This window comes from Oncorhynchus mykiss, chromosome 3 (assembly GCF_057628025.1).
Source record: "Oncorhynchus mykiss isolate SJ-2025 chromosome 3, ASM5762802v1, whole genome shotgun sequence".
NCBI lineage: Eukaryota > Metazoa > Chordata > Actinopteri > Salmoniformes > Salmonidae > Oncorhynchus > Oncorhynchus mykiss.
The window spans coordinates 77,986,441-78,011,569 of record NC_143024.1 but is presented as its reverse complement, the minus strand read 5'-3'; the positions used below and the strand labels follow the sequence as shown (position 1 = coordinate 78,011,569).

Below are 25,129 nucleotides of genomic sequence, written 5' to 3'. Positions count from 1 at the left end.
TCTATCATTACATGGTCATGAGTTCAACAGGTGATTCTACTGCCTTGGAATTCAACAATGCTGCCAATCAGAGGATGTTCTAAATAAGTGTGTATGTTTGGATGGGTAACCAATCTCGAATGACGAGAAACATTGCATTTGCTCCCCAGTCCACAAGCTAATGCCTAGGCTTTAGCTTAGCTGGCAAATACAGTCTTTTGACATGCAAGAGACTGGGGTTTGGGCCCAGGCGGTCACATAAACCTGCACTGGGACCTTGTCAGAAGTCCTGTCATCTCTTGCAAATTCTGTCCTCTCAAATGTCTCAAAGTGTCAGGGACAGCAGATCACTCATGTGTATTGCAGGTTGTTAGAGCCTAGGAATGCTCGCCTCTTCAAAAATGTGACTTCTGAGGCCAGTTTAACTTCACCGACTCCAAGGCATCCACAACATAGCAATTTCAAGAGTCAAACATTAGAGTTTGCGTTTCCAAAAGAACACGCTGTTTTACAAGCAGTTGTAATACCCTGTTAAACCATAAATGTTTTACTACAGCCTCTGCTGTCTAGCCTATGTTGTTTTGCATTGCATAAACTAATTGTGTTGCTTTCATTCAAACTTCTAAGAAACAACATGTCAATCATTTAAGAGGCACTGTTGGTTTGAATTATTTAATGTGCTGTCCACTTAATTATTTGGACCTTTTGAATTGATGTAAACTAGAATGGGCTGATTTGATTTAGTCAATTAGAAGTATTTGCACCAATCACGTCTACTCAGTGGCTTTGCGGTTGCACAGGACTTTTGTGAGCAAAGACGGACACTATTTTATTGAAGTAAAAAATGTGACAGATGAAGAGATTACAAATTGCATTTAGCAAAGAGACTGTTGCTTCATTTTACTTACCTATTGCAAGTCTAGAGAAAGTCTAGTTAAAGTGGCAGTGCAGTTCAAACATGATTTTCTAGTTTTCCAGCAGAAGAGAACCTCCCCCGACAGTTTTTTCTTCTTCTTCAAGACCAGGGGATTGTAGTTTCAGGCATTTCTTTTACGCCTGCTACTTTAGGTTATGTGGGATGGAACAATTGGCCCACATAATGACGTCACAATTTGATCTGATTATAACAGACCAATGACTGTTCATCTGGGTAAGGGGGTGGGCTCTAGACCATCCTACAATCAGACTAAGCATTTCAAGGGACAAAGGATGTTCAGGGAAATAAATGATTAAAAACATTTGGAGTTATTTTCCTTAATAATTAAATTAACAGACACAGTATTTCTTAGACATACACTACAGTGATGATTTAAAAATACAACTACAAAGACTGCTGCGGGCTTTAAACATCTATCTATCGAATTTTCTGGATTTCGCCTGCTGCTGTTTGGAGAATTTAGCCATTGTAGCCTAGGTTGTCAGATCAGGAGCTGCTTGGTTTTGAGCAAGCTCAGGACTTTTTTTTGTGACACTGGATTTCTCTTATGTTGCATGCAGGGCATTTTCCGCCATGAATTATAGATCGGTATCGGCCTTGGAATTATTGTTTCAGGAAGTTTGCTACATGAGTAACATTGGGTTTCCCATTCATTTGCTGAATAATTCGTCATACCTTCAATGAGCCCCAATGTGCACCAACATTAGCTTGCAAGCTTGCTAGGTCGACCATTGTCATCAACATCGTTTTAAGAGTGCACGCAAATACCCGGGGGTTTTGTTAAATTTCTACAATGACCACAACTATAAATCAATATACAACAATTTCAAGAGTTACAGTTCATATAAGGAAATCAGTCAATTGAAATAAATTCATTAGGCCCTAATCTGTGGATTTCACATGACTGGGAATACAGATATGCATGCATCTGTTGGTCACAGATACCTTTTTAAAAAAGGTAGGAGAATGGATCAGAAAACCAGTCAGTATTTGGTGTGACCACCAATTGTCTCGTGCAGCGCAGCACATATTCTTCGCATAGACTTGATCAGGCCGTTTTTGTGGCCTGTAGAATGTTGTTCTACTCCTCTTCAATGGCTGTGAGAAGTTTCTGGATATCGGCGAGAACTGGAACTCGCTGTCGTAAACACCACCATGGGGCACTCTGTTCACAACATTGACATCAGCAAAAAGCTTGCCCACATGACCCCATAAACACTGTCTGCCATCTTTTTCTTAATCTAATAATACATTCTAGTCAAATCGAATGTACAGTGCATTCGGAAAGTATTCAAACCCCTTGACTTTTCCACATTTTGTTACATTACAGCCTTTTCTAAAACTTTTTTTTGCAAATGTATTAAAAATAAAAACAGAAATACCTTATTTACATAAGAATTCAAACCCCGACCGTGGGACAGACAATGTTTGTTCCCACACTAGCGACTCTAACTCTCTATCGGTTACACTGTGTATAAAATATCACTTTTTCCAGAATGTTCTCCAATGAAAAAATAATAAATGCAGTATGATTCAATGAAATAACCACTCTTGGCCTCCCATCCTATTCTAACCCCCTCTCGTCGGCTTTCTATTAATGTTACCTGATGAAATTGCTGTACAATATGACCTTGTTGCCATCTCATGCACATTCAAATGTCATAAAAAAACACACTGCAAAGCTCTCCTTGTCCTCTGCAGTTCCCTGATTGTATTACTGGTGATCATACTGTATCTGGAAATGTGAATGTACACCCTGGTAAGTCTACTGTTGCTAGCCCATATTCTGACTTGTGCTCTGATTTCTGCTTCACTGATTTCTGCTCTCGTGAAAACCTGGGTTTTCTGAACATTAACACCAGAAGTTTATTACCTAAAGTTTATCAATTGAAAGTGTGGGTTCACAGCTCCATTCCAGATTTGTTGGTCTTTACTGAGATATGGTTAAGAAAGAGTGTTCTACACACTGATGTTAACCTGTCTGGTTTAACCTTTTTCGACAAGACATGTCTTTCAAGTGTGGTGGAGCGGCAATCTTTACCAAGGAACACTTTCAGTTGCTCAGTTGTCTACACCAACTCTGTCCCAAACTATTTGATTTGCTGGTTTTAAGCATTAAGCTTTCAAATAGCTCTTTGTTGACTGTTGCTGGGTGTTATCGTCCATCATCAGCACCAGCCTCTACCCTACCTGCCCTAAACTCTCTCTTGACCCCTTACACTTTACTTACACAATGTAAGTAACCTCATTTATGTCTCTCTAACTGCCCTGGATGCTTCTGCTGATCCCAAAGCTATTGTATCCAGTAATCATGTGCCTATGAAACATAATTATCTCTGAAACTCACTGAGATAATACCTTTGATGATACAGTGGTAGCAATGCATAGTTATAACATCTACAGAAAATACAGAAATGCCAATGGGGGCAGTGTTGCGGTCTATATTAAGAACTACATTCCTGTAAAGCTTAGAGAGGATCTCATGTTAAACACTGTTGAAGTATTATGGCTGCAGGTTCGTCTGCCTCACCAAAAGCCCATTCTTGTGGGAAGCTGCTATAGACCACCAAGTGCTAACAGTCAGTATCTGGATAATATGCGTGAAATGCTTGATAATGTATGTAATATCAACAGAGAGGTATATTTTCTGGGTGATTTCAATATTAACTGGCTTTGCTCAAGCTGCCCACTCAAGAAAAAGCGTCAAACTGTAACCAGTGCCTGCAACTGGGTTCAGGTTATCAGTCAACCTAAAAGGGTAGATAGAAACAACACATTAATGAAATCATCAACATGTATTGATCACTTCTTTACTAATGCTGCAGATATTTACTTTAAAGCAGTATCCAAATCCAGCGGATGTGGTGATCGCAATATAGTAGCCATATCTAGAAAAAACTAAGTTCCAAAGGCTGGGCCTAATATAGTGTATAAGAGGTCATACAATAAGTTCTGTGGTGATTCATATGTTGAAGAGGTAAAGAATATTTGTTGGTCTGTGGTGTGTAATGAGGTGCAATCAGATGCTGCACTTGACACATTGTTGAAATTGCTTATTTAAGTTACTAATAAGCATTCACCCATTAAGAAAATGACTGTAAAAACTGTTAAATCCCCTTGGATTGATGAGGAATTGAAAAATGGTATGGTTGAGAGGGATGAGGCAAAAGGTATGGCAAATCAGTCTGGCAGCACAACCGATTGGCAAATGTACTGCAAATTGAGAAATCATGTGACTAAATTGAATAAAAAGAAGAATAAAACTATACTATGAAAGAAAGATAAATGATATAAAGAATGATAGTATAAAGCTTTGAAGCACCTTAAATGAAATTTTGGGCATATTTTGTGATATTCAATTGGTAGTTACAGTCTTGTCCCATCGCTGCAACTATTTTAAAGATTTTTCATTGGCAAGAATAGCAAACTTAGGCATGACATGCCAGCGACAAACACTGACACTACACATCCAAGTATATCTGACCTAATTATGAAAGACAAGCATTGTAATTTTGAAATCAGTAAAGTGAGTGTGAAAGTTATTGTTGTCTATCAAGAATGACAAGCCACCGGGGTCTGACAACTTGGATGGAAAATTGCTGAGGAGAATAGTGGATGATATTGACACTCCTATTTGCCGTATCTTCAATTTAATCCTGCCAGAAAGTGTGTGCCCTCAAGCCTGGAGGAAATAAAAGTAATTCCGCAACCTAAGAATAGTGTGGCTCAGTTGGTAGAGCATGGTGGCATGGCGCTTGCAATGCCAGCGTTGTGGGTTCGCTCTGGATAAGAGCATCTGATAAATGATTCAAATGTTTTTAAAAAATTGAAGCCCCATTTACTGGCTCAAATAGCTGACCAATCAGCCTATTACCAACTCTTTGTAAACTTTTGGAAAAAAATTGTGTTTGACCAGATACAATGCTATTTTACAGTAAACAAATTGACAACAGTCTTCCAACACGCTTATACAGTGGGGCAAAAAAGTATTTAGTCAGCCACCAATTGTGCAAGTTCTCCCACTTAAAAAGATGAGAGAGGCCTGTAATTTTCATCATAGGTACACTTCAACTATGACAGACAAAATGAGAAAAAAAATCCAGAAATTCACATTGTAGGATTTTTAATGAATTTATTTGCAAATTATGGTGGAAAATAAGTATTTGGTCACCTACAAACAAGCAAGATTTCTGGCTCTCACAGACCTGTAACTTCTTCTTTAAGAGGCTCCTATGTCCTCCACTCGTTACCTGTATTAATGGCACCAGTTTGAACTTGTTATCAGTATAAAAGACACCTGTCCACAACCTCAAACAGTCACACTCCAAACTCCACTATGGCCAAGACCAAAGAGCTGTCAAAGGACACCAGAAACAAAATTGTAGACCTGCCCCAGGCTGGGAAGACTGAATCTGCAATTGGTAAGCAGCTTGGTTTGAAGAAATCAACTGTGGGAGCAATTATTAGGAAATGGAAGACATACAAGACCACTGATGATCTCCCTCGATCTGGGGCTCCACGCAAGATCTCACCCCGTGGGGTCAAAATTATCACAAGAACGGTGAGCAAAAATCCCAGAACCACACGAGGGGACCTAGAGAATGACCTGCAGAGAGCTGGGACCAAAGTAACAAAGCCTACCATCAGTAACACACTACGCCGCCAGGGACTCAAATCCTGCAGTGCCAGACGTGTCGCCCTGCTTAAGCCAGTACATGTCCAGGCCCGTCTGGAGTTTGCTAGAGAGCATTTGGATGATCCAGAAGAAGATTGGGAGAATGTCATATGGTCAGATGAAACCAAAATAGAACTTTTTGGTAAAAACTCAACTCGTCGTGTTTGGAGGACAAAGAATGCTGAGTTGCATCCAAAGAACACCATACCTACTGTGAAGCATGGTGGTGGAAACATCATGCTTTGGGGCTGTTATTCTGCAAAGGGACCAGGACGACTGATCCGTGTAAAGGAAAGAATGAATGGGGTCATGTATCGTAAGATTTTGAGTGAAAACCTCCTTCCATCAGCAAGGGCATTGAAGATGAAAAGTGTCTAGGTCTTTCAGCATGACAATGATCCCAAACACACCACACGGGCAACAAAGGAGTGGCTTCGTAAGAAGCATTTCAAGGTCCTGGAGTGGCCTAGCCAGTCTCCAGATCTCAACACCATAGAAAATCTTTGGAGGGAGTTGAAAGTCTGTGTTGCCCAGCAACAGCCCCAAAACATCACTGCTCTAGAGGAGATCTGCATGGAGGAATGGGCCAAAATACCAGCAACAGTGTGTGAAAACCTTGTGAAGACTTACAGAAAACGTTTGACCTCTGTCATTGTCAACAAAGGATATGTAACAAAGTATTGAGATAAACTTTTGTTATTGACCAAATACTTATTTTCCACCATAATTTGCAAATAAATTCATTAAAAATCCTACAATGTGATTTACAGGCCTCTCTCATCTTTTTAATTGGGAGAACTTGCACAATTGGTGGCTGACTAAATACTTTTTTGCCCCACTGTAGAGAAAGACATTCAACAAGCACAGCACTTACAAAAATGTGATGTCTGATGATTGGCTGAGAGAAATGTATGATAAAACGATTGTAGGGGCTGTTTTGTAAGACTTCAGTGTGGCTTTTGACATTATCGATCATAGTTTGCGGCTGGAAAAACATATGTGTTATGGCTTTGCACCCCCTGCTATATTGTAGATAAAGAGTTACCTTTCTAACAGAACACAGAGGGTGTTCCTTAATGGAAGCCTCTCCAACATAATCCAGGTAGAATCAGGAATTCCCCAGGGCAGCTCTCTAGGGCCTTTACTTTTTTCAATCTTTACTAACGACATGCCACTGAGTGAAGACTGTGTGTCTATGTATGCGGATGACTCAACACTATACACGTCAGTTACTACAGAGACTGAAATGACTGCAACACTTAACAAAGAGCTGCAGTTAGTTTCAGAATGGGTGGCAAGTGTCGTGTCTTTGGCTATGCCGGATTAATTGCTAAAACATACTATTCTATAAAATAATTTCTCAGTAATTAATATCACCTGATTGAGCTAATCATGTAAATGTAATTAACTAAAGAGTTGGGCACCACAAAATAATATTTATAGAGCTGTTATCTTCCGAATAATGTGTTTTAAAACACATATAACTCATGTTTAATATTCCAATAATATCAATAATATTCAAACAATTCCCCGACTCCAAATCTTAATATTATTTTCCCTAACTCACCTTCAGAAAAGCGCCATTAGGATGGATTCACAGATGATCTTTTAACTGTTCGGTCTGATAACTCTTCTGGGCTGTTGGCCCGGGTGTTTGTAGTTGCGCTAAAGCCATGTGAACAGAGTGGAAAGTATCTGTTTCACGAGACTCGTTCCGCGGACGTGTCCCTAACGAGAGATAGTACGAATGAGTTTACAGATCCTGGGGTGATGTTTTTTCGGGCGATATCCTGCATGTTAGAAATGGGCCTGGAGTACCCCCACAATGTTTTAGATTACAAAGGCAGTGATTTTAACCAGCAGGAGGGGATGTCTATACTTTGTGTCTACCGGTATTGCCTTTTGATTTCCTACATCCTCAGGGGTAGCAGCTTGGGTGGTGTCCGATGTAAATTTATAGACCGGGGATGGGGGGACCGTTAGTATATGCGCTGATTATAAATAACAATGTTTAACCTCCAGGGGGCTGTCTGGACTTATTGTTTTCTTTCTGGGGCTGTTTGACTTTTTAGCCCCCACATCCTCTGGGGTGAGATAAATTCGGATTTGAAAGACGTGTGTTAATTAATCGGAAGTTCCCATTTTAAGAGACGCCGAGACACTTTTTGATGGGGGGTAGGCAGATATCTGTACATACAGTTGACCTGATAGTGCAAACCATGGTTTCAAACGAACCCTGCAGAGACACACACCCCCACCCCTTTGTTTTTGAAACACACACCCATACACACCCACACACGCACACCCGCGCACGCACACAGCTTTTCAGAAATGATTTTTCTCCAAGACATGCATGATAGAGAGAAAAGACAGAGCTCCTTCGTTAAATGGTGAGATACTGCTTTCAAAAACATTTATTTAATTCAAAATATTTAGAACATACAGGTTAAAACATGTTATAATTAATTAACCAATTTTACTGCTCAATATTTAAACATGCCCTAATGTTTTATGTATAAACATTGGTGTACAACAGTTACCAAACACAGTACTACACTTTTAATAATCTATAAAAGGTTTAGAACTATCTGTTGTAGGAAGACTGTATTCGTATAAAATAATACATAGGTTTTTTTGAAAACGCACATGCCCATTTTCCCAGAAAAGCCTTTCTCCGCAACAGACCGGGGCGCAACAGAAAATGAGAGCTTCCCAATCATTAGGGGGTGAGATACAATTTTAAAACCATTTATTTAATTCTAAATCTTTAGTATATCTAGTTAAAAACACAAAAACCAACGCCAAGACAGGCTCTCTTGCACGCTCTATCAAAGTTCCGTAAGAAAAACTCCCGGGTTTTGCCTGATAAAGGGGTTTGGGGCCGCTGTCTGTGAATATTTTAACCGTAGATTCCTCAGGTTGGAATATGTAAGACCTATGTCCCTCGCTCGTACCCAAAACTCCTTTAAAACATTCTGGGGTCTCACACAAAACTTTCTCGAGGCTTTTGTCATTGGGTTCATGACAAGAGACACATAGCACCCCGAGAATCGGCCTAGGAGACATAATTTTCTGTTTAATGTTCTGGGTTTTATTTTTAAAATCTTGTTTAGTGTTCTGGGGCCGCATGTCTTGTTCTGGGCTTTATTTATAATGCGTCTGCCACACCCAATACCCCCGAACATTCCTGTTTCATAGACAACAGCCATAAGGTCAATAAAACAGGGGGTGGGGGGGCCATACTCTTTGAAATGTTCAAACACATCCCCCCCCAGTTCAAATAGGTCCCTAGACATCAATCATCATGACAACTTCAAAGGAATAGATGCAATATATGCATAAATTATCACACCCTGTAACACGTGAGAACAGGAACAGAATGCCCATATATGGGCATAAGCACATGATAAGTTCCGGCCAGGATGTCCTGACAGGATACCCAAACATGGGCACTCCCTAAAGCACGTGATACGTTCCTGCCAGGATGTCCTGACAGGATGCCCAAACATGGGCATGCACATGTCATCCGGACATAGGGCCATCAATCAATCTTTTGACGGGTGCCGTACTTTATTCTCTCTATTTTATATTTGAAATTCTTCAAAGTAGCCACCCTTTACCTTGATGACCGCTTTGCACACTCTAGGCATTCTCTAAACCAGCTTCATGAGGTAGTCACCTGGAATGCATTTAAATTAACAGGTGTGCCTTGTTAAAAGTTCATTTGTGGATTGTATTTCCTTCTTAATGCGTTTGAGCCAATCAATTGTGTTTGAACAGGTAGGGGTGGTATACAGAAAATATCCATATTTGGTCAAATACAAAGTCTGTATTATGGCAAGAACAGCTCAAATAAGCAAAGAGAATCGACAGTCCATCATTACTTTAAGACATGAGGATCAATCAGTCAAATTTCAATTATTTTAAAGTTTCTACTACATGATTCCGTATGTGTTATTTCATAGTTTTGATGTATTTACTATATTTCTACAATGTAGAAAATAGTGAAAACAAAGATAGACCCTTGAATGAGTAGGTGTGTCCAAACTTTTGACTTGTACTTATATATATATTATGTATTCATTGGGTGGTTATTTCATTCAGTCATGCTGCATTTTTTCTTATTTCATTGGATAACATCCTGAAAAAGGTATTCAAAGCCTGTATACACTTAGTGTACAAAACATTAGGAATAACTTCCTAATATTGGGTTGCTCCCCCTTTTGCCCTCAGAACAGCATCAATTCGCCGGGGGATGGACTTGAAAGCGTTCCACAGTTGTATCAGGTTGGCTGCATGTCCTTTGGGTGGTGGACCATTCTTGATACATACGAGAAACTGTTGAGTGTGAAAAACCCAGCAGTGTTGCAGTTCTTCACACACTCAAACCTACTACCATACCCCATTCAAAGGCACTGAAATATTTAGTCTTACCCATTCGCTCTCTGAATTGTACACATACACAAACCATGTCTCAATTGTCTCAACGCTTAAAAATCCTTCTTTAAACCTGTCTCTTCCCTTCCATCTAGACTGATTAAAGTGGATCTAACAAGTGACATCAATAAGGGATCATAGCTTTCACCTAGATTCACCTGGTCAGTCTATCATGGAAAGGTGTTCCTAATGTCTTTTACATTTATTGTCTATATTTTAGTAATATCTCTAGCCTCTTGTTTTTCCCCTCACTTATCATACAAGTTAATTCACAGAGATGTCATTTTCACCATTATTCCCGAGGTGATTTATCCAAGCCTTGTGGTGAGAGGGTTACACAGTGAATTCTAATGAAGCATGTTCTGTGAGGGCCAGGAGTCTTTCCTGTCCACCCTAGTTATTATAACTTATAACTTATAACTACTAATGACTCCATCAAGCTCCCTCGCTAAACCAACCATTCCTACTTGTACTGCTTTCCCACTAAGCTTCCCACCTCTGTAGAGGTGTGACAATTAGACATAAACAGGCAGAATCACTTCAACATCCAGCTAGATCCCTAACCTTCGAACTCCACAGTGCATGTTAACATGACCCATGTGGGCCAGCATATAGTACCTTTTAGACTAGAGACGTAACACTTATTACTGATGGAGTCATGCTCCAGTGATTCAAGTACAACAGCATCCAGCCCTACACAACTTGTACACACACATTTTGAGCAGATATTATACTTTGAGGCAGGTCCAGGAAGGCTGGCCAAACCCGTGGGCTTCATGGCTCTGCTTCCATTACATAATTGTTCGTGCTCATGTCTCCCTGTCTGGTGTGTGAGAGAGAGACTCTCTGGCTGAGAGAGACCTGTCTATCCTCTTAGACCCAGACCTACATCACTCCGCCACCAGAGACCATACAGATGAATTATTCATGGAATATTATGCTTACATCACACTATGAGTCTGATGATTCATGCTAAACAGGTGTAAAGAGTTGACATTTTATCACTAATAAAGCACTGTGCTTTTAGTATAGTACAGCTTGTCCTACTCAGTCCTGCAGAGTCGTAGTCCAGAACCCAAGTCATGGAGACCCATAACGTCAAAAAGTAGGCACAAAATAACAGAAGAACAATTTAAAAAATGTTGCCTTTTTAATAAAGAGAAATGAATACTCCCGTTGATACATAAAGATACTTTCACAAGAGCAATGTTTTGTTATAATCGTTTTAATTAATTTTCATAAGCATTAGACATCAGATATTCAAACGGTGTGTTCTGTAGCAAATATACTCTATAGGACAGCAGCAGGATTGGCATCATGTACAAAAATACACATATGATTTCTTTCAGGTCGTATAACACTATAACAAAGCATCATATCAACATAAATATAGAGCTCTACCTATTGTTGACAGACATGCGGAAACAGAGCTCAAGCACAACCAAACATCTACTATGACTGTACATATATGACAATATAAACACCAACAACAATACCATATAAACAGACACTCTTAAAATCCTCTTGGATGTATTAAACGTAGGACTCTTCTGCAAAGAACATTTGGTCAAAGTCGTCAACACACAGGTCACTACACTTCCTGCTCTGCCACTCCCTCTTCCCCTGGACGAGGGCCAGAGCCACCTCTTGACTCCTACCCAGGCATGCGTCTGCATCCACCCGCCCCTGTGAGGAAAAGTAGTCCCTCACTGCCCGCGTGGTGGAGGGTGATAGGCAGATCCCTGGCTCTGAGTTTGGGCCTGCTCCGTTCCGCTGTGGCTCCACGTCAGAGACTCTAAGTCCACTCTCAGGGAGCTGCTGATCTTTGACCCTGTGGGTCCGGGACTTGACCCTGGGCCTCTCCAGGGTAAGGCTAGAGGCTGCATCTGTCAGGCATGAGGGCTCGGAGGCTCTGCGAGGCATGGTGAGGACCTTGCGGCTGGCCTCCATGGCCGGGGTGAGGGAATGAGACTTATGCCTTTGGAGGGTAAGTGTTGAGCTACTCTGTCCATAGAACACACCCTGGGGGGGCTGGGTGACCTCACATCCTATTCCAGTAGGCTGCTGGGTGACGTCACTTCCTGTGGGGGGTCTGTGGGTGACTTTGCAGGACTGGTCGTGCAGCAACCGTAGCTCCCTTATGGTGAGGGGTTTCTCTGTGCCTCTGTAGAAGGGAGACCTACTCCCCTGTAGCTGTAGGATAGCCTGCTGGTAGGATGGAGGGCTACTGGACCTCCTCTTGGTGGTCACCTCTACACCTTTAACCTCTGGGGATATTGGGGGGCTAGCCCCTTCCCCCTCCCCCACTTCCTCCTCCAGGTGTCCGTTGTCAGGTTGCCGAAGCGACAGCCGTCGGTCCCTCTTGAACCAAGTGTTGGGGTGCAGGCCGTGGTGGGTGGACGGGGTCCGGGAGGAGTGGGGGGGGTGGCTTTGGATCCAGTCCACTGTGTCTCTCTTGGGGGGTGAGCCCTGGGGGGAGCGGGGTAAGCGGGGTGAGAGGGGGAAGAGGTGTGAGAGGGGGAAGCGGGGTGAGAGTGGGGAGTGGGGGGAAGGCTCAGCCAAATGGAAGCCGGTGCTGGTGACATAGTCTGTGGAATACTGGGAGAAGGCGGAGTCTAGGGAGCTGAGGGAGGAGCCTGTGGGGGAGGTCGCTGGGGACGACAGGCTGGAGCAGCTTGCATCCAATCGTAAAGGAGGGGGCGGGGCGTGCTTCAGCGTCCTCCGCTCTAGAGTTCCAACCCCTCCTCTTTCTCCACCTGTGACTACAATGTCTTTCAGCTGCAGAGCCCTGAGCCCCTGCTTCAGAAACACTTCATCTTCCCCTTCCTCTCCCTCTTCTTCCTCTCCCTCCATCGCCGCATCGTAGCTCGCTTTACGTGATGCCAAACTGTGCTTATCTGATTGGACAATCAGAGCTCCGGGGGTGTGTCCAAGGGCGGGCTCCGAGCTGCGTCGTAACCTCCGAGGGCCATGTGATTGGACAAAGGACTGACGTGGCTGTGGTTGGCGTATGGCGGAGGTGAACTTCCTGGGTCTGGGCAGTGGAGGGAGATGTAGGAGGTCAGTCTCAGGGTCAGGGTCAGGGTCTGGATCACAGTCACTCAGCGTGATGACAGAGTCTCTGCTGTGGCTGTCTGGCATGGCCTTGTCTCTCAGAGGGAGGGACTCCTGGAAGGGCGACTCTGGGTCTTCGTTTAACTCGTTCTCCAGGCTGTCGTAGGATGAGTCATTCATCTGGAAAGATGACACATCTATGGAGGGAGAGAGAGAGGGAAAGAGAGAAGGGGGAGTTTGAGTTTGAACAAACCTCCATTTCGTTAGATAGACACAGGGTTTGAAAACTAAGCATAAAGTGCTGTAATGGTCCCTAGCATACAGCTGCCATTCAAATAGGTTGGTTTAGGTGGTTTAGGGGAGAAGGAGGAAATTGGCTGGTGTGTTAATGAGTCACTGAGAGTGTACTAATCACTGAAGTGACTGAGGTCAGCATATTGACCCCTATCAAGAAACCTCACCGAGACACAAGCTTATGGAGAGGCCACGTCTGAGAAAACACTCAACTTGGACACACACACACACACACACACACACACACACACACACACACACACACACACACACACACACACACACACACACACACACACACACACACACACACTGCAGCTAGTCAGGTTTAATATGCTTTTTAACGATGATAAGGGCTCCAATACACAGAACCACTGTCTTGCTGTCGACACACATACACACACACTCGTGACTTTTTTGACCCTTGTGAAGAGCTGTGTCAAATTAAACCACCTCTGTGTTGTTTCAGTTCTGCTTGGTTTGTGACCTCTCTCTTCCTCACTCCACCTCTATGAGGCATCTCTTTTCTCCCTGTCTTTTCTGTTCCTATCCAACTTTATCTTATCAAGTTTTCTGCCACCAAAACGAACAGCATTTGTTTAGAGCACTGTACAACATCATTTGGATGTAGATGTTATTTCTTCAGTAAATAAATGGAGACTTTGTTTACCTGATCCATGGTCGCTGCTGTTGCTCTTCTGAGGGAATGCACCAAACAGAGAGGTGACATCATCTCCCAGGACCTTCCTGCAGTTCTCAATCAGTAACCGTACCAGCTCGCAGACCTGGAAACAGATCATAGACGTTGTTACACAGTCACACAAGTTCATGACTGGTCCCAGATCAGGGCACAGACTGCAATTTATACTGTAGGTTATTTCACAGGTAGTTTCCCGGGTAGACTGTGTCATGGTTTTCACAATATGTCAGCCTGTTTTATACGCCTCTGTTCAGAGGGCTACGGGAGTGAATGGACTGATAGAGCATGGCTTTGAATTTCACAGGCTAGTCTAACACAACAGAACTCCAGCAAGGGAATACGGCTAAACTGTCTTCTCTCTCGCTCTCCTTCTGTCCCTCCCTGTATTAAGCCTGGTTATGTCTATCATGGGGTGTGCCAATCAAACTCACTGAGATAAGATCTAGAAACTCAATCATTAATCCAGAACCTGTTGTCATTGGTGAAGAAGTAGGGGGGCTTTTTCTGAGGTAAGGTACGATAGCATGCGTATTTATTGTGCAAACTTTTCTGACAAACATTTACTCAAGCTACTCAGAGACTAACATGTCTGTAGGAGCCACAAACATCTAAATGATAACCGTGGAGTGATGGAGAAGGGAGCGGAAGTGAAGTGGGGGAAAATCTGAGAGCGGAGGAGAGCGGAGAGAAGGGGAGGGGAGCGGAGGAGAGCGGAGGGGAGCGGAGGAGAGCGGAGGAGAGCGGAGGGAAGGGGAGGGGAGCGGAGGGAAGGGGAGCGGAGGAGAGCGGAGGGGAGCGGAGGGAAGGGGAGCGGAGGAAAGCGGAGGAGAGCGGAGGGGAGCGGAGGGAAGGGGAGCGGAGGGAAGGGGAGGGGAGGAGAGCGGAGGGGAGCGGAGGGAAAGGGAGGGGAGAGGAGGGAAGGGGAGGGGAGGAGAGCGGAGGGGAGCGGAGGGAAGGGGAGCGGAGGAGAGCAGAGGGGAGCGGAGGGAAGGGGAGGAGAGCGGAGGGGAGCGGAGGGGAGGGGAGCGGAGGGAAGGGGAGGGGAGCGGAGGAGAGGAGAGCGGAGGGGAGCAGAGGAGAGCGGAGGGGAGCGGAGGAGAGCGGAGGAGAGCAGAGGAGAGCGGAGGGGAGCGGAGGGGAGCGGAGGAGAGCGGAGGAGAGCGGAGGGGAGCGGAGGGGAGCGGAGGAGAGCGGAGGAGAGCAGAGGAGAGCGGAGGGGAGCGGAGGAGAGCGGAGGAGAGCGGAGGAGAGCGGAGGGGAGCGGAGGGAGGAGAGCGGAGGGGAGCAGAGGAGAGCGGAGGGGAGCGGAGGAGAGCGGAGGAGAGCGGAGGGGAGCGGAGGGAGGAGAGCGGAAGAGAGCGGAGGGGAGCGGAGGGAGGAGAGCGGAGGAGAGCGGAGGGGAGTGTTCCAGACTGCCCAGTGCCATTAGAGACCAGACCCACGCCAGCCCACTTTGACTTGGCTCCTTGTGAGACCGCGATCGACCAGGGGAATTTCAAAATCTCACATTTTCCCCCTTCAGAGGCCTTGGAGCCAGTGGGCCACACATACAAACAAACAGAAAGAAGTGTGTGTTGTGTGTGAGAGAGAGTGTGTGCTAGAGAGAGCATGAGTGTCTCCGTGTGTGTGTGTGTGTGTGTGTGTGTGTGTGTGTGTGTGTGTGTGTGTGTGTGTGTGTGTGTGTGTGTGTGTGTGTGTGTGTCCGTGCGTAAGTGTCCGTGCGAGTTTGCGCCTGTGTGTAAAGACAGAGAGGAGTGTTTAAAGCGGTGGGTTTGTCAAAACACACTCGTCCTCAGGAATCTGTAGGAAATGCTTTGGATTTTTTCCCAGTGAACCTCAACAGGCCCAAGCCTCACCAAAAAAAACACACATTTGACACAGATTGAGAAAGATCGGGAAACAACCAGATAGAGTGTTGTCCAACAACAATGTGTCCAAAATCGACCGTAATTCAGAGAGTATTATAGACGTGATGACTTATTCTTGTTTATTATTAACCTTACAATACATCTGGGGCCACTCGTGACATATTGAATAATTTCAGGACTAGCATGTTTTGGACACAGTCTAGTGGTAGGGTTAGTACTGTCATGTGTTGGACACAGTCTAGTGGTAGGGTTAGTACTGTCATGTGTTGGACACAGTCTAGTGGTAGGGCTAGTACTGTCATGTGTTGGACAGTCTAGTGGTAGGGTTAGTACTGTCATGTGTTGGACACAGTCTAGTGGTAGGGTTAGTACTGTCATGTGTTGGACACAGTCTAGTGGTAGGGTTAGTACTGTTATGTGTTGGACACAGTCTAGTGGTAAAGGTAGTACTGTCATGTGTGCTCCCTCTCTGGCCTCTAGGTCACCAGGCTGCTCGTTATGGCGCACACCTGTTTACCATCGTTAAACGCACCTGCGCGTCATTAGACTCACCTGGACTCCATCACTTCCCTGATTACCTACTCAGAATATGTCAGAATATGTCACTCCCATTGGTTCAATCCCCATGCTTCATTATTGCTGTTTCAGTTTCCTGTCTGTGTGTTGTTCGTCTTTCGTTCATTTGTTTATTCAATTATGCACTCCCTGAACTTGAGCTTCCCAACTCCCAGTGCACTCGTTACAAGTACTGTGAACCGGTGTGTCAATTCTTACTCTGTGTGAGTAACTTAGCGTAAAATGTCAAGCTTTTATGTCAGTGGATAGATTTCACACTTGTTTTGTGTCACCGTGACTGCAAGGATAGAGATCTCAAACATATGTGCTTGTGTGTGTCAGTACAGATATTGAAAACCGGTGACTAAATCAATGTAAAATGAGGGTGTAAGTAGGTCAGTCCAGGTTTAAAGAGGAAACATACATAGTATAGCCCAGCCTGAGGCTCCTAGCAGGAGGTTGACACACTCTCTAACTCCACACTGCTGTTTGTTCTTCCATTGGACATCCTGCTTGGTCTGACAGCTACAGTAGCAGCAACAGTATAACTTTCCTTTACACCCTGTCCTGGCCCTTAGCCTCAGCACTCCAAACCTCCAGACCTTTAGGCGTACATTACACTACCGTTCAAAAGTTTGGGGTCACTTAGAAATGTCCTTGTTTTTCATGAAAACGTAAATGAAATTAGTTGCAAAATGAATAGGAAATATAGTCAAGATGTTGACAAGGTTATAAATAATGATTTTTCACTGATATAATAATTGTGTCCTTCAAACTTTGCTTCGTCAAAGAATCCTCCATTTGCAGCAATTACAGCCCTGCAGACCTTTGGCATTCTAGTCGTCAATTTGTTGAGGTATTCTGAAGAGATTTCACCCCATGCTTCCTGAAGCACCTCCCACAAGTTGGATTGATGGGCAGTTCTTATGTACCATACGGTTAAGCTGCTCCTACAACAACACAATAGTGTTGAGATCTGGTGACTGTGCTGGACACTCCATTAAAAACAGAATAACAGCTGATTGCTTCTTCCTTAAATAGTTTTTGCATAGTTTGAAGCTGTGCTTTGGGTCATTATCCTGTTGTAGGAGGAAATTGGCTCCAATTACGTGCCGTTCAGAGGGTAGGGTATGGCATGGCGTTGCAAAATGGAGTGATAGCCTTCCCTTTTCAAGATCCCTTTTACCCTGTACAAATCTCACACTTTACCATCACCAAAGCACACCCAGACCATCACATTGCCTCCACAATGCTTGACAGATGGCGTCAAGCACTCCTACAGCATCTTTTAATTTTTTCTGTGTCTCACGAATGTTCTTCTATGTGATCCGAACACCTCAAACTTAGGTTTGTCTGTCCATAACACTTTTTTCCAATTTTCCTGTCACGCCCTGACCTTAGAGAGCTTTTTATGTCTCTATTTTGGTTTGGTCAGGGTGTGATTTGGGTGGGCATTCTATGTTCATTTTTCTATGTTTTGTATTTCTTTGTTTTGGCCGGGTATGGTTCTCAATCAGGGACAGCTGTCTATCGTTGTCTCTGATTGGGAACCATACTTAGGCAGCCCTTTTTCCCACCTGTCTTTGTGGGTAGTTGTCTTTGTTTGTTTGCACTATTTTGGATTGTTTATTGTTTTTGTCGGCGTCATATAAATAAAGGAATATGTACGCTCACCACGCTGCACCTTGGTCCTCTTCTTTCAACAGCCGTGACACTTCCTCTGTCCAGTGTCTGTGTTCTTTTTCCAATCTTAATCTTTTATTTTTATTGGCCAGTCTGAGATATGGCTTTTTCTTTGCAACTCTGCCTAGAAGGCCAGCATCCCAGAGTTGCCTCTTCACTGTTGACGTTGAGACTGGTGTTTTGAGGGTACTATTTAATGAAGCTGCCAGTTGAGGACTTGTGAGGTGTCTGTTTCTCAAACTAGACACTCTAATGTACTTGTCCTCTTGTTCAGTTGTGCACGGGGCCTCCCACTCCTCTTTCTGTTCTGTGAAGGGAGTAGTACACAGCGTTGTACGAACTTTTCAGTTTCTTGGCAATTTCTCGCATGGAATAGCATTCATTTCTCAGATCAAGAATAGACTGTTAGAAGTTTTAGAAGAAAGTTATTTGTTTCTGGCCATTTTGAGCCTGTAATCAAACCCACAAATGCTGATGCTCCAGATACTCAACTAATCTAAAGAAGGCCAGTTTTCTTGATTCTTTAATCAGAATAACAGTTTTCAGCTGTGCTAACATAATTGCAAAAGTTTTCTAATGATCAATTAGCCTTTTAAAACGATAAACTTGGATTAGCTAGCACAAGATGCCATTGGAACACAGGAGTGATGGTTGCTGATAATGGGCCTCTGTACGCCTATGTAGAAATTCCATTCTACAATAGTCATTTACAACATTAACAATGTCTAAACTGTATTTCTGATCAATTTGATGTTATTTTAATGGATAGAAAATGTGTTTTTCTTTCAAAAACAGACATTTCTAAGTGACCCCAAACTTCTGAACGGTAATGTATGTATTTTTATATTTTATTTTTTTTATTTCACCTTTATGTAACCAGGTAGGCAAGTTGAGAACAAGTTCTCATCAACAATTGCGACCTAGCCAAGATAAAGCAAAGCAGTTCGACACATACAACAACACAGAGTTACACATGGAGTAAAACAAACATACAGTCAATAATACAATAGAAAAACAAGTCAATATACAATGTGAGCAAATTAGGTGAGATAAGGGAGGTAAAGGCAAAAAAAAGGCCATGGTGGCGAAGTAAATACAATATAGCAAGTAAAACACTGGAATGGTAGATTTGCAGTGGAAGAATGTGAAAAGTAGAAATAGAAATATTTTGGTGCAAAGGAGCAAAATAAGTAAATAAATACAGTAGGGGAAGAGGTAGTTGTTTGGGCTAAATTATAGATGGGCTATGTACAGGTGCAGTAATCTGTGAGCTGCTCTGACAGCTGGTGCTTAAAGCTAGTGAGGGAGATAAGTGTTTCCAGTTTCAGAGATTTTTGTAGTTCATTCCAGTCATTGGCAGCAGAGAACTGGAAGGAAAGGCGGCCAAATGAGGAATTGGTTTTGGGGGTGACCAGAGAGATATATCTGCTGGAGCGCGTGCTACAGGTGGGTGTTGCTATGGTGACCAGCGAGCTGAGATAAGGGGGGACTTTACCTAGCAGGGTCTTGTAGATGACCTGGAGCCAGTGGGTTTGGCGACGAGTATGAAGCGAGGGCCAGCCAACGAGAGCGTACAGGTCGCAGTGGTGGGTAGTATATGGGGCTTTGGTGACAAAATGGATGGCACTGTGATAGACTACATCCAGTTTACTGAGTAGAGTATTGGAGGCTATTATATAGATGACATCGCCAAAGTCAAAGTCAAGTCAATCGGTAGGATGGTCAGTTTTACGAGGATATGTTTGGCAGCATGAGTGAAGGAAGCTTTGTTGTGAAATAGGAAGCCAATTCTAGATTCAATTTTTGATTGGAGATGCTTAATGTGAGTCTAGAAGGAGAGTTTACAGTCTAGTCAAACACCTAGGTATTTGTAGTTATCCACGTATTCTAAGTCAGAGCCGTCCAGAGTAGTGATGCTGGATGGGCGGGCAGGTGCGGGCAATGATCGGTTGAATAGCATGCATTTAGTTTTATTTGTGTTTAAGAGCAGTTGGAGGCCACGGAAGGAGAGTTGTATGGCATTGAAGCTCATTAGGAGGTTAGTTAACACCGTGTATAAAGAAGGGCCAGAAGTATACAGAATGGTGTCGTCTGCGTAGAGGTGGATTAGAGAATCACCAGCAGCAAGAGCGACATCATTGATGTATACAGAGAAGAGAGTCTTCCTGAGAATTGAACCCTGTAGGCACCCCCATAGAGACTGCCAGAGGTCCGGACAACAGGCCCTTGAATTTGTCACACTGAACTCTATCAGAGGAGCACAGTGCCTTGCGAAAGTATTCGGCCCCCTTGAACTTTGCGACCTTTTGCCATATTTCAGGCTTCAAACATAAAGATATAAAACTGTATTTTTTTGTGAAGAATCAACAACAAGTGGGACACAATCATGAAGTGGAACGACATTTATTGGATATTTCAAACTTTTTTAACAAATCAAAAACTGAAAAATTGGGCGTGCAAAATTATTCAGCCCCCTTAAGTTAATACTTTGTAGCGCCACCTTTTGCTGCGATTACAGCTGTAAGTCGCTTGGGGTATGTCTCTATCAGCTTTGCACATCGAGAGACTGAATTTTTTTCCCATTCCTCGAGCTCAGTGAGGTTGATGGAGAGCATTTGTGAACAGCAGTTTTCAGTTCTTTCCACAGATTCTCGATTGGATTCAGGTCTGGACTTTGACTTGGCCATTCTAACACCTGGATATGTTTCTTTTTTAACCATTCCATTGTGGATTTTGCTTTATGTTTTGGATCATTGTCTTGTTGGAAGACAAATCTCCCTCCCAGTCTCAGGTCTTTTGCAGACTCCATCAGGTTTTCTTCCAGAATGGTCCTGTATTTGGCTCCATCCATCTTCCCATCAATTTTAACCATCTTCCCTGTCCCTGCTGAAGAAAAGCAGGCCCAAACCATGATGCTGCCACCACCATGTTTGACAGTGGGGATGGTGTGTTCAGGGTGATGAGCTGTGTTGCTTTTACGCCAAACATAACATTTTGCATTGTTGCCAAAAAGTTCCATTTTGGTTTCATCTGACCAGAGCACCTTCTTCCACATGTTTGGTGTGTCTCCCAGGTGGCTTGTGGCAAACTTTAAACAACACTTTTAATTGATATCTTTAAGAAATGGCTTTCTTCTTGCCACTATTCCATAAAGGCCAGATTTGTGCAATATACGACTGATTGTTGTCCTATGGACAGAGTCTCCCACCTCAGCTGTAGATCTCTGCAGTTCATCCAGTGATCATGGGCCTCTTGGCTGCATCTCTGATCAGTCTTCTCCTTGTATGAGCTGAAAGTTTAGAGGGACGGCCAGGTCTTGTTAGATTTGCAGTGGTCTGATACTCCTTCCATTTCAATATTATCGCTTGCACAGTGCTCCTTGGGATGTTTAAAGCTTGGGAAATCTTTTTGTATCCAAATCCGGCTTTAAACTTCTTTACAACAGTATCTCGGACCTGCCTGGTGTGTTCCTTGTTCTTCATGATGCTCTCTGCGCTTTTAACGGACCTCTGAGACTATCACATTGCAGGTGCATTTATACGGAGACTTGATTATACACAGGTCGATTGTATTTATCATCATTAGTCATTTAGGTCAACATTGGATCATTCAGAGATCCTCACTGAACTTCTGGAGAGAGTTTGCTGCACTGAAAGTAAAGGGGCTGAATAATTTTGCACGCCCAATTTTTCAGTTTTTGATTTGTTAAAAAAGTTTGAAATATCCAATAAATGTCGTTCCACTTCATGATTGTGTCCCACTTATTGTTGATTCTTCACAAAAAAATACAGTTTTATATCTTTATGTTTGAAGCCTGAAATGTGGCAAAAGGTCGCAAAGTTCAAGGGGGCCGAATACTTTCGCAAGGCACTGTAGGTCTGTAGCAGTTTGGGTCTAGAGTGTCCCCCCCTTTGAAGAGGGGGATGACCGCAGCAGCTTTCCAATCTTTGCGAATCTCAGACGATACGATAGAGAGGTTGAACAGGCTAGTAATAGGGGTTGCAACAATTTCGGCAGATAATTTAAGAAAGAGAGGGTCCAGATTGTCTAGCCTGGCTTTTGCAGCTCTTTCAGAACATCAGCTATCTGGATATGGGTGAAGGAGAAATGGTGGGGGCTTGGGCGGGTTGCTGGGGAGGGTGCCGGGCAGTTGACTGGGGTAGGGGTTGCCAGCTGGAAAGCATGGCCAGCGGTAGAGAAATGCTTATTGAAATTCTCAATTATAGTGGATTTGTCGGTTGTAACAGAGTTTCCTAGCCTCAGTGCAGTGGGCAGCTGGGAGGAGGTGCTCTTATTCTCCATGGACATTACAGTGACCCATAACTTTTTTGAGTTTGTGTTGCAGGAAGCAAATTTCTGCTTGAAAAAGCTAGCCTTGGCTTTTCTAACTGCCTGTGTATATTGGTTTCTAACTTCCCTGAAAGTTGCACAACACGGGGGCTGTTCGATGCTAATGCAGAACACCACATTATGTTTTTGTGTTGGTTAAGGGCAGTCAGGTCTGGAGAGAACCAAGGGCTATATCTGTTCCTGGTTCTAAATTTCTTGAATGGGGCATGCTTATTTAAGATGGTGAGGAAGGCATTTAAAAAAAAACAGGTCAATATCCTTACAGGATACCCGGGGCAGGTCGATTAGAAAGGCCTGCTTGCTGAAGTGTTTCAGGGAGCGTTTGACAGTGATGAGTGCAGGTCGTTTGACCACTGACCCATTACGGATGCAGGCAATGAGGCAGTGATCGCTGAGATCTTGGTTGAAAACAGCAGAGGTGCAATGTATGTATGTATGTATGTATGTATGGACATATGTATGGGACCCTTGTTCTTAACTGGAAATGTAACTGGAAGTACACGTGAACAACTCACTCTCACCCAAATTTCCCATTGACATTAATACTTAATATAGGCAAGAGTATGATGTAGTAACACACATACACTGTGTGGTAGAATTATGTGATTGATAAGACATGAAAGTAAATCAAATAAATGAAAAGGTTTTTTAGCAGAGAGGGAAATCTACAAAAAAGTTTGAGGTTTGGGTCCATTCTCACCTTCTTGGTGGCCTCCCCCTCTCCCCGTGGGCTACAGGGGGCTGGTGTCCACAGCATGCTGGGAGCGATGCACACAGACAGATTGAAGGCATTCATCTGGTTGTCTTCTGCATTTCCTTGGATACAGTGGAGCACGGCAACCACGTGTCTGAGAAGCAACAGGTTTTCACTGGGCAGAAGATGGACTAACCTGAGGTGGGGGACGATGACAAAAAAATCAGTGATGAAAACACAACATTGACAACATCTGGTAAGACTGGATGTGTCAGACAAAGATTTAAATAGTGGGCAGAGAATGATGAGGGTGATCTTTGTTTTTCCTATGTGTTTGTGAAGGTGCGTTACGGGGAGTGTCAGTACCTATGGATGGCTATCCATTTCTCCTCTTCCTCCTCTCTCTCCATCACTCCAATCCACTGCTCATACAGATCCACACAAAGCAGACTGCCTGGAACGTTCCGCAGGAAGTCCTGTTGGGGGACACAACCACAGGGACACAATTTAGGTTAGAACACCTGTTAAGGATATGGCAGACATACGCCCCCTTTGGAGAGATTGGGTACCCCTAGTAAACTGGAAAAAAAATCTGTCAAAAATTGCTAATATATGCAAATAAAAATTATTATTGGATAGAAAACACTCTAAAGATTCTAAAACCGTTGGAATTATGTCTGTAAGTATAGCAGAACTCACAGGGCAGGCATTCTTCCAAACTAGTTTTTGTGGCCATGAAAGTTGGAGCAACTTTGACGTCATGGCCCCCACCCTTCCCAACCAGCTATGATTCTGGGGACACTTTCTATCTCTTCCGCTAGATGTCCTCTTTCATTAGAGCTTCAAACCGTTCAAATCCCGCGAGAATTGACCCTATGGGAGTGAAATTAGTGCGTGCCACGAGAGAATAGGCTGTGCGTATGGGCGCGAATTGGTCCCAGCCATTCCTTTGTTTCCAGCACTCAAGAGAAGGGCAGACGATGGCCGATTGAATTGAAGTTTGTTTTGCACGTCTAAAACATCATAAAGCTTGCTTCTGCACTTAGTTTGACCTGTTTAGTCGACATATAATGTGTAATTTTGAAGTTTTGATGCGCAACTTATCCGGACCAGAGGACGTTTTGGGTGCATTTCAGCTGATGTTATTAGCAGTAGCTAATACAAAGACGCAAGACTTGAAACCAAACGATGTATTGGGTAAGTATGAAGCCTTCCAGAACATTCTGAACGAAGACCATCGAAGGTAAGGGAATATTTATGCTTAAATCTGTGTTTCTGTTGACTCCAACATTACGTGGAAATGTAGCTTGGAACTGAGCGCTGTCTCAGCATATGGAATAGTGTGCGATTTCTGTAACGTTAAAAATAAATCTAACACAGCGGTTGCATAAAGAAGCAGTGTATCTTTCTAACTATATGTAGAACATGTATATTTAGTCAAAGTTTATGATGTCTATTTACGTTATCTTGCCGCGCTACATAGATTTCCTGCGGGCATTTTTGAGTAATTTCTGAAGGTGAACTCACTGTAAATGGACATTTATGGATATAAATGGCATATTATTGAAAAAAAAAAATATGTACTGTGTAATATGTCATATTACTGTCATCTGATGAAGATTTTCAAAAGGTTAGTGAGCGATTTATTTTTTAATCCTGCGTTTGTTGATTGCATGTTTTGGCTATTGAAATGAGCTGTGTCTGGTGGTGGTTTTACATATATATGTGCTATGTTTTCGCCGTAAAACATTTTAGAAATCTGACTTGCTGGCTAGATGAACAAGATGTTTATCTTTCATTTGAGCTATTGGACTTGTTAATGTGTGGAGGTTAAATATTTTTAAGAATATTTTTGCGTTCCATGCGCCACCGTTTCAGCTGAACGTGGGAGGGTTGATTCCCA

General features: G+C 43.3%; 1 protein-coding gene across 3 annotated transcripts in view; it reads right to left on the bottom strand.

Moving 5' to 3' along the window:
• Window positions 1–11,237: 11,237 nt before the first annotated feature.
• LOC110504495 (rho GTPase-activating protein 20) overlaps window positions 11,238–25,129 on the bottom strand; it is a 56,731-nt gene continuing 42,839 nt past the window's right edge. For all 3 annotated transcript variants that reach the window (XM_036974984.2, XM_036974982.2, XM_036974983.2), the window contains exons 11-14: window positions 23,593–23,702; window positions 23,233–23,422; window positions 14,047–14,161; window positions 11,238–13,279 (exon numbers count right to left, since the gene is read on the bottom strand). In XM_036974984.2, coding sequence (XP_036830879.2) covers window positions 11,562–13,279; window positions 14,047–14,161; window positions 23,233–23,422; window positions 23,593–23,702 — 2,133 coding nt within the window. In that variant the 3' untranslated portion in view covers window positions 11,238–11,561. The remainder of the gene's footprint in view (window positions 13,280–14,046; window positions 14,162–23,232; window positions 23,423–23,592; window positions 23,703–25,129) is intronic.